We start from the raw sequence: 10619 nt of genomic DNA on the forward strand, positions 1-10619 counted from the left end.
CCCCCGCCTACAGTCAGCGTGGGACGCACAGAGAAATGTGCTCGCAAGGCAACGTCACCCAGATCCAGAGGAACAGAACATGTCTGGAATCCCACACTGGGAAGGGCGGGGGCGGTCTACGATGGCATCACAGGAGCTCTGGAGTGGCTTGGAGGCTCCGGAGCTGAGGGACTTCCTTCTGATGGTTTTGGTGCTCTGAGGCCAGATGGGGTCTCCTCCAATAAAGAAGGGGTCTTTTTCATCATGCAGGGTCTTTTTCATTTTCTCTTCTAAAACTCCCCAAATCGTGTCCTGTGTATACCATTTAAGTGCGGTTTCTATAAAGGAGCACATACACAGTGTCTACGTGGAGGAAGGCTTTCCTTGATATATAAAAGCATAGGATTGCAACCAGCTATGACTTTTATTGATTTCAGCTTGTAAATTTAAAAACTCTCCGATTAATTTGACAGAATCTGTTCATTCGGGGTTTCTCGGTTCACGTCCTAGACCAGGTGACTACAAATCACAATGCACTTGCAAAACAAAATAACTTCTTTTACAAATTGTATTCTCCATTAGCTGTTCCCTTCCAGAGAAAGGCTTACAAACATTTGCGACACCGGATATCATACTCTTACAAAAGGTAGAAACATTTACCGTAGCAGAATACCATAGTAACTCACTCTTAAGTGTATTATTGCCCTTATTTTATTGTAGCAACTCTTCGATTCTTTAGTACAAAGAGAAATCAAAAGGAAAAATATCTACAATCTTGGGTTAAGAAGGATGCTAAGATCTGGTGACTAAACTGTATGTACAAGATATAAACATATTTATACTTGTATGTACACAGTTAACGGTTGCCTATTCATTATAAATAGTAGGTTTAAGTTAGATTCTACAAAAATAATGATTTGGGATGGGCACATGCAAACAGGTACACATAAACTTATTTATAAAACACATCTCTATGCCTCTTTTACTTTTTTTGGCCCTTAAATATAATGTTGCTATTTAGCCATCAGCTAAAATGATTTAAATGCAAATCCCAAAGTCCCCAATCAAAAGTATAAAATCTGCTTCTACCCCAGCAGCACCCTTCTTCAAGTATTCCTTACCTATTTGTAAAGTCTAGGTAATTTTGTCACATGTGAATTATAGGTACATATCTCATTTCTTCAGGTATCAGTCCTCCAGAGTAAAAGCTTGCTTTGTTCCATTATTTTGTGGGTCTTTTTGTGGTGTTTTTTTTTTTTTTTTGTAAATATTTCAAACAGTAGATATTTGTTAAAAGATCATCTTGGCTTCTACATTCCCATACAAATAAACAAGACAAAGGCTCTTTCTCCCTGCCCTGACCCTGGTGCTCTGGGGACAAGGCGGCAAAGCCCTCAGTTGCCCGCGGAGTCATCGGGGTGGGCCGAGGACTGCGGGCCCACAAAAGGCTCGTTCTGCTTCCGATCCTCCTTCGGGCCGGCGGCCTGGTCGGCGATGGATGAGAAGGACAGCTGGTCGTGCTCTATGATGTGGACGCGATCCTCATCCTTGTCCTTCTTCACGTAGAACATTTTTCTGAATTTTTTCAGCTCGTGGAGCTCACAGAAGGTTTCCAGAACTACCAACATGGCAATGAGGCCAAGTAGGAGGTAACCTGAGTGAGAAGAAAGACAGTGTCTCAATGGGATTTGAGTCATGGATGATTCCAGTGGAGACACAAGAGTGTGCTGATGAACCAATTTTCCTTGCCACTTTCCGAATTTCTAGGAACGTTCGGAGGTCCGTGGCTCCAAGAGGGACTACCCAGAGAAAAATGAAGAATGACTTAACTTTCTACAACCTTGGGATTATTCCAAATCAGGGTGTAATTTCTGAGAAAACAAGAAAAAGCTGGGGCTGACGTGGCATTATAAAGAGAAATACCATCCTGCATTCACCGTTCCCCAAGAGTGACCTTTAGGGAGAGGGCTGTCCACCTCTGCTTCATAATCAGCCGCTCTCAAAAAGCCAGTGACATGTCGGGGTGCCCGGTGGCTCAGTCGGTAAAGTGTTTGCCTTCAGCTCGGGTCATAATTCTGGGGTCCTGGGATCGAGCCCTGCATCGGGCTCCCTGCTCAGCGGGGAGTCTGCTTCTCCCTCTTCCTCTGCTCTCCCAGCTCATGCTCACTCTCTCACACCCTCTCTCTATCTCGAATAAGTAAATAAAATCTTTACAAAAAAAAAAAAAGCCAGTGACACGTCCCAAGAGTTTTCGATTGTCATGAGCGCTCAGAACAGAGCTTGACACCTTCTTAAGGACTCAATACTTTTATCAGTTTTCCCACTAAACAGTAAGAAGTATAACAGTAGAAATTACAGTTTAAGCTAGATAAAAATCCCTCTAAGAATGGATGCTGACGTGAAACTGATCTTTGTGTGGCGATGTGCACTTGCCCGGGATCCAACTGCACACTAAGCTGTCCATAATGGGACAGTCATTTTGGGGGCACGTGGACCATTCACTGATTAATTCTACCAGCTTCTTACTCCAAAATATAAGATAACAGGTGGATTCAGGTCACATGCTATTCCTTGAATTCAGTGATGAGACAGTGGTGGTGATTTTAAGTCAGTTCCAACACATTTAAAATCAGTTTCTGGGAAATAAAAGATTCATCATGGAAAGGAACAGGGTAGTGAAAATGAAAACTAAAAATAAGAAAAAATCCCAATTTCATGGCCCAGTGGCAAAATGCTTGCAGAGGATTTTCAGAAAATAAGTGAACCAGCTAGAATGAGCAGCATAATAGGAACAAGGAGGCTGATTATCCCAAGAATGCAGAGAGACACGTTTCTAGCATCTTTAGAATTTGGCTATTAAGTTTTGATGATAACACGGTATATTTTAGAAAGAGCAATAACAGGGGTGCTCGGGTGGCTCAGGCAGTTAAGCGTCTGACTCTTGATTTCGGCTCAGGTCATGATCTCAGGGTCCTTAGATTGAGCCCCACATCAGCTCCATGCTCAGTGGGGGTCTGCTTGGGATTCTCTCTCTCCCTCTCCCACCCTGGCTTGTGCACGGGCGCGTGTTCTAAGACAGATAAATAAATCTTAAAGAAATCGCACCGACATTGTTGGACTAGTTGACAATTCCCTTTCTTTTCCTTTATCCAGTGTTTAGTCAAGCCCTTGAATGCTGACAAAAATACCCATGGGGTTTCAGGCAAAAGCTGTGGGATTTTAACCTATTCATAATCGAATACACTTTCGGAATACTCATTTGCTCCGTTCAGCACATACGCTCTGGAGACCACCTAAAAAAAGTTCACACTGTAACAAGTGTTAAGATGATCTGCAAGGATTTAGCATTATATGAAAAATTGAGGGAGTTCAACAGTTGGGCAGAATTTATGAGACGACAGTGAACACAAGAGACAAGTAGAACTAGAAAACACAATCGCAGAAACATTCAACTTCTTGAAGTCCTAAAAAAACTAAATTAAAATAAGGAGGTAATAGTTTACCTAATACATGAAAAAAAAAGTTGAGATAATGTTGATCGGAGCTACCAAATCTGCAACAAAAACACCCCTCAGGCTACTGGCCCACACCATCCCGTGAGGGCTGAAACCATTAATGCTCAGATCATTGCGGTGAGAGTGTAAGCCCGGGACGCCGTTTGGAAAGTGCAGGGTCAGTATGTTCTGTGCGTCACAAGGCATATTCACTTTGGGCCAGCAATCCCACTTCTTGGAAGGATATCCAAGTAGAAAAAGTATAAACATATACAAATACAACTACAGTGTCGTTTATGACGTCCCCAAACTGGAAGCAATCGAAACAGTCAACAACAGAGGCCTGGTTAGATTATGGTAGAGCCAGTGCTGAAATATTCTGTGGACATTACAGAGAATTATGGTAACTGGAGGAAATAGGAGCTCGTGCTTGTAACTATTTGGTAAACATTTCTGGAATTTGTATGGTAGATAGGCACTGTTCGAAGCATTGGGGTTTATGACTGAGGCCTCTGTCCTGGGTGAGCCCCTGGTTTAATGGAAATGTTAAAATATACATAATTCAACTAAGCATGCTGTCAGGTTAAAACTACAAGACAGGTCCAGGACACAGCATATGACTGCCTGAGTATCTACTATGCTCTCCTAGGAAACGTGACATGAGCTGAATCTTGAAAAATTCTTGAGATGGCAGAAATGAAAACTGTGTATGTATTATGATGCAAAAACTAAGAGTTTCTTGAAAACAGATTTCTACGTTCTCCATATCCATATCCAATTCAAAAAAAATTGTTTAAAAATTATAAACCACAGGCCATTTGAATTTGAATGCCTACTTTCCACACACAAAATTCCGAAAATCGTTCACATATATTCTAACTTCTCTGAAAAAGAACCAGATGGACAAATGAGATAAGCAACTCTTTTAAGATTTTCCTGGCAAATTAAAGAACACGACTGATAGTAACAGGCTACATCCTAGCCCTAGTTTTCTGGAACTTAAAATAGTTAATAAAAACAGCAAAAATTTTTTTAATTAAAAGGTGGTAATCCAGTATATTCTATGTGGTGCATTTTTACACTGTAATTTATAATGCCTACTACGTTATTAGTAAGAAATTGATCATTAGTTGTTAGTAAGAAATTGATCAGCAGTTTTAAGGTACCTGGAAAAATTAAGTCTCAGCAGTGAGATTTTTGCATAAAGAGCTTGAAAATTTATCAGTCAGGGTTTTTATGAATGACACTATTCATTGGTAGGCAAAGTGGGGCATGGAACAGCAAGAGAGGCCAAAGGGGGTGGGGTCCGGGAGCCCCGATACTCACACGTGATCCCAATCTTATAGAGCTCTCTGAATTTTTGATTGTAGCCTTCTCCAGGAACGTAATCCCCTAGGCCGATGGTGCTCAGGGAAATGAAACAAAAATAAAAGGACTCGAGGAAGTTCCAGTCATCCTCCAGGATGGAGAACACGGCTGCCGGGATGAAGAAGAAGCAGGAGACGGTGACAAAGCCGAGGAGAACGGCGTGGACGATGGCCACCACCTGCTTGGAGAAGCCCCAGCGCACGTGGAAGTAGAGGACAGGCCTGCGGGTGACGTGGATGGTGACACGCTGGACCACCGCCGTCAGGAACAGGAGGGTGAATGGAATGCCGATGACCGAGTAGATGATGCAGAAGGCCTTTCCTCCATCTGACAGGGGCACGGTGTGGCCATAACCTGCACGGAGGAGGAGGTAAACTGAGGTGAGGAGGAAGAGTGGGGCAGAGTATACACCTGTAAACACATGGCTGCCTGCTGCCCGCCCCTGCCCCCCTCAACCTAGGCAAAGAGTCAGACCTCGGGTCTGATACTTTAAAGGCTCGATCAGAATATTTCCTGCAACAAAATTCCACAGAGGATGTTACTGCCCTTGATGAAATCGGACCAGATCTTTCCCACACATCAGAGACTGGTTTTGAATTCACCGTCAGGCTGAAATAGAAACTCTGTGTGCAAAGGGGCTGGTGCTGCTCACTGAGACCAGCCGGGCAAATGAATCAGAGGACACCAGGCTGACGTCCCCTCGCCCTCACTCCCCGCAGGGATCCTCGTTAGTACCAAACACCAGTCTACACTTGCGTCCAAAACAAACCATTCATGGAATGTTCTGACAGGGGTGGCCGAACTGTGGGCAGGCGAAGGAGACTCGAGGAAGATACAGACATCGCAAAAGAAGAAAAATGAAGATTAAGGCACGCCAAGCCGCAGGATTGAGATTCCTTTTATTTGCTCAGCTACCTGGCTAAATGGCATATTCAGAAACCATAACTTCTTTCCCCCTTGTCATTTCCCAAGGCTCCAAAATGCGGTAAGTTCCCCCTAAGCAAACATTAAAAAAACACATTAGGCCCCAATGGTCCGAACATATGTCTGTCTGACTTTCCACTAGGTTTGAGTCACTCCCAAATTAAGCCATTCAACAGAGTCTTCATCCAACAAGTACCAGCAAGAGGGAAGCCAGGTGGCTGAGGCTCTGCGTACGGTTTTTAAAGTTTCATGAGCACTTCATCCTGAAAGGCCTAACATGCCCCAACAAGTCAGTTCAGGAAAAAGCCAACAAAATGCATTTGTGTGTGTGTGTGTGTGTGTGTGTGTGTGTGTGCGCGCGCGCAACTGGATCCTGAAGCAGCCTCACATACACGATTATGATTGAAACATGATTTCAAAACCTGATTTCTACAACATAGCCTCCTCCTTAAAAAGAAACAACCCTGAAAACCCTTCTGCTTAGGATCCCCAGATTCTCGGCTTTATGACAGTTCGTGGGATAGAGCCCAGGGATGGGTGGTCAGTAAAAACTTCCCCGGGGGTTCCCATGCAGTGTCCACACAATAGTCGGGGGAGGCCCTTGGGTGATGAATGAGCTACAGGAAGTCCCAGAAATCTGCCAAGATTGTTTGCAGTGCGTACGTCCCCATGTGCCTTTTTCTGGGACGAGATTCTGGAATCTTTGATTCTCAAGAGGGTGAAGAACGGTTGTTCCGAGCAGCTGTTCCTGGCATGCCGTGCCGGGTTCTGGGCATGGCTGCGAGGGAAGTGGGCAAGTCGGAGCATCCAGAGAACAAGAAGGAGGCGGACAGCAGGGCCAATGATGCTCTCGCCACAGAAGGAAGCAGGAGAAATTCGGCTCTTGACCCGGGAGGCCCGAGTAAAGCAGCCATGTCGCCGGAGCCAGGGGAGAGGCAAGGCATCAGGAGGGATGTTCTTGTGGTCAGAGATCTCTGGAAAGGACGTTTCACCTGACCGTGGCAAAGCCACTGGAAAGCGATCGTGAATCTGGTGTCAAAGTACTAGGAGACCACAGAGCTCAAGCAGGGACACCAGGGAGGCCTTCCACCATGGCAGGAATTTTGGAGAGGAGTTGAACCAGCCGGACTCGAAAAAGCCTGTAAGTCCATGACTATTATGCTTTTTGGTAGTATTTTTATAAATTATCTTTTCTAAATGCAGAACACACCGATTTCCTGTGGCCCACCTCTTCCGTGCCATCTGTTCCAATAAATTACATGATTTCGGTTCTAGGAGGAAAAAAAAGTAAACAAATGTCTAGTTTTAAAATATTATAGGATGTAATTTCTACTCTCAAATGACAACAGCTCTTTCCATGAGGGTGTTAACTGACGCTTCACTGACTAAAACGTTATCTCCGAGCAATGGCGATAATCGTGACAAGACTCTAAGCCTCCCCCCTGCAGTAATGCATTTTTATGCCAGTAACATGTTCCCACTAAGAGATTTAGAATCACCAACGTGTAGATCACTCACTGAAAGCCTGTTTCTTCTCCTGAGGTTACACAGATAATTTTGGTTAATGGAAAATAAAGTGTTAAATTTACATTCCATTGGTATTGTCTACACTTCTGGTGCGGGCCATACTGGGAAAACTAGCCTCTACGCAGGGTGCACAGCAATTCTTTTGCAATAGACAGCCCTGAATGCATCAGATGGAAAACTTCAGTGCTACTGAATTTTAATGAAGTGGTGAATAATTTACTCAAGTTCAGTCAATTGAACCCCCAGATGAATCACGAAGCAAAGCTCTTATTTTAAAATCTTCTATTAAAATCCATTACAAACCATGAAGAATAGAACAAAATATTAACAAACCTTACCTATTTGGTGTTCTTTACATTTTTCTAAGGCTAGTCATATAATTCGGGGACACTGTAAGAGTACATGCATCATGGGGGGGAGGGGTCGTACTAAGGATAGTGTCCTAGGAACTATGGCTTCCCAGCTGGCTACTCTAACTACAACAGCTAGCTAACCTCCAATCTGGGGCTATGCCATGCTGGATCGGGGCCTTCCGGTTTTTCTGGTATTTAAGTCCTCCTGAACAAAGTCCAAGACTTCTGGTTACAGCAAGTCACCGACCGGCAACTTCTTCCCACGTATCAGATGTTTTTGAGAGAGGTGCAGTTTATTGCTACACTTCTTGTTGTGATCCTGCACATATAATACATATTGTCATTTATTTACATTATTTAGTATGATCTAGTACAACATATACGCTTCCCGTTAAGTTAGCTTGATACCTGATTAAAAACCATCTACAAAAGAATCTCAACCTCTGAAGTCAACGCCAGTAGAGATACTGAAATAAATTACAATGTTTCCTCTCCTATAAAACAGACTTTAATTTGCAATCCTGGGCTTTCACTTACTTGTTATCCCTCTCCTGCTGGGCTGTGAGCCCCTGATGGGGAGGAAATCATGCCCTCCTCTACTATGAGGCTCTCCAGGCTCCCCGACCATGGTGCCATCCAATCCACAGGAGCAAGAATGCTGGGGTTGTGACTTCAAGTCTGGGAGGGCCACAAATTCACCGTGGCAATTAATAGGCTTCTGGTCACGCTGACTTTGCTACTTTCATTGTTCTCTTATGCTTGCAATAAATTTTTGTTCCATGGTTTCAGTACGTGGTTAGCTTCTGGACGCCCACACACAACAGGTCTTCACAGTTCCTTGTTTTACTGCAGTACTTTTCAAAGACTCACACGTGGGTAAATTGGTTCATCCCTTCCATCCTGGTCATCGACAGGACAGGGAACGTCTGGCTTCTCTTACTTTGCTTACAATGGAAGTTGTTTACGAGGGAGAGAAGACTCAAGGGGAGTCTGAAGAGACTGAATAGGAATATTGGGAAAAACGGAAAGAGGCTTCCATTCTGTGTGTGTGAGGAAGGAGGCACGGAGGGCGAGAGGTGACAGCAGGAAGAAGTCACAGGACATGCAAATGTCTATGCTTTCCTTGGCATTACCGCTTTCTGTCCCATTCATTTAGTACTTTTCAAAGATTTCTTGTTGCTTCTGCTCCATCATGGACGGTTTCTCATTAACATCCGGGGGGGTGGGGTGGGGGTGGCAATGGCCTTCCTAGTTAGGACGCTGCTAGGATTCTTTACCTTAGCGTGGCCATTCTGAGTGATGTGCCCCATTAATACCCTGCAGTTAAAAACTAGAGGATCCTAGCAAATGGCCTGAATGTCATAGACAGGAGCACCTTGCACAATGGAGTATTGAGAAAGAACAACCAGAGAGGGTGACTTGGGCAAGGGGCACCTGCCGCGCATCCGTCAGTCTGAGGAGGCCGAGAGGTTCTGGAAAGGATGTAGGTGAGCTCAAAATACCCAATAAAAGCAGCCACTGCTTGCTGCTTGCCATGTGTGTGCTGGAGTATATGCAGAACTGTGAATTTCATGACAAGATTCAAATCCAAGAGTTACTATTTCTATTTTATAAAGGAGAACTTTGAGTTTCTGAGAGTTTAGACAATTTGTTCAGCCAGAAAAATAATGAGAGCCCCGAATCTTTCCACTGTGCCACCTGGATCAGTTACGTGGTACAAAGGCCAATGATGCTTCTAAAGTCAACTCAAGTCCTGACCTTCTTTCTCAAGGGCATGTAGCCAAGAGGCAGTGTTGGCCATCACTGTAGGAGGGCACCATGTCCTTCTGGTGGCTCCACAGAGCTGCCCAGGACATGAGACTCAGGAGAGGACAGGAGAGGGGGAAACAGTGATCAAGGTGGACAAAGGACGACACGGCTGTCACACAGTGATGGCAGGGGAATGCAGAGCCTGCGTATTGCTGCAGGTATCGGGGGGCAGGTCTGCACAAAACCTACCAAGGGCCAGAGAACGTGAGCACAAGCCGGGTGAGCCCCATGTCCTGGAATTCCGGTTTAGAAACGACATGGAGGAACCACCATGGTGAATGGCAGGGTCATCAAGGGAGAAAAAGATAGAACAGTGTCCTCCAGTTATGAGAGAAAAACATGAAATCATAACAAATCGGAGGTGACCCCAGAAAGTGGAGTCTCTGAGGCAGTAACTAAGATCAGAGGTATCAGCACAACAGAAGGTCCAATAAAATTCTTACCTTTCTGTTCAACTGTTAAACTTACATGTTGATAATTCCATCTGCAATCCCTGTTTGTGAACAAACATATCATTGCAGAGACACCAGTCAAATAAGGCAGGACTGGTTATATTCCAAAGAATGTAGAATATACATATAGAGAGGATTTATAATGTAAATATCAGGCAAAAGTAAAAATGATCAATTGCCCAATGCCTAAATACATTTCACGGTGAAACTTTCAAAGAACACCAGCACAGGAGAAATCTCCTTCCTTGGCCACCCATCCCTTGGTTCGATCCCAGTTCTCCCCTGGGGACATTACTGTTAGGAATTTATAGCCAAAAGGTCCTGAAACTTTTCTGAGGATTCAGATATATACATAAAGCCTTCCAGAAAAACACGGTTTTATTTTGGTTTTGTCACAAACTATACCACACGTATTGCCGCTCTCCAATTGCTAAGTTTTCTTTGAAGAGTATGTTCTGGAGATGGCTCCATGTCGAACCGTGAAGACCGACCTGTTCTTTAAATGCACATTCTCCGGGGCGCCTGGGTGGCTCAGTTGGTTAAGCGACTGCCTTCGGCTCAGGTCATGATCCTGGAGTCCCGGGATCGAGTCCCGCATCGGGCTCCCTGCTCGGCAGGGAGTCTGCTTCTCCCTCTGACCCTCCCCCCTCTCATGTGCTCTCTGTCTCTCTCATTCTCTCTGTCTCAAATAAATAAATAAAATCTTTAAAAAA

The 10619-nt window shown here is 44.4% G+C and overlaps 1 protein-coding gene across 1 annotated transcript; it reads right to left on the reverse strand.

Moving 5' to 3' along the window:
- Window positions 1-384: 384 nt before the first annotated feature.
- Window positions 385-5195, reverse strand: LOC102729209 (potassium channel subfamily K member 1; the record flags this gene model as incomplete). Its single annotated transcript, XM_081809511.1, has 2 exons — window positions 385-1633; window positions 4800-5195. Coding segments are annotated over 2 exons (656 nt in total), but the record flags the coding sequence as incomplete, so codon positions are not given.
- Between the last annotated feature and the right edge of the window lie 5424 nt (window positions 5196-10619).

Source organism: Leptonychotes weddellii, unplaced genomic scaffold (genome assembly GCF_054177405.1).
Source record: "Leptonychotes weddellii isolate Sample4059 unplaced genomic scaffold, ASM5417740v2 HiC_scaffold_1054, whole genome shotgun sequence".
NCBI classification, from domain to species: domain Eukaryota; kingdom Metazoa; phylum Chordata; class Mammalia; order Carnivora; family Phocidae; genus Leptonychotes; species Leptonychotes weddellii.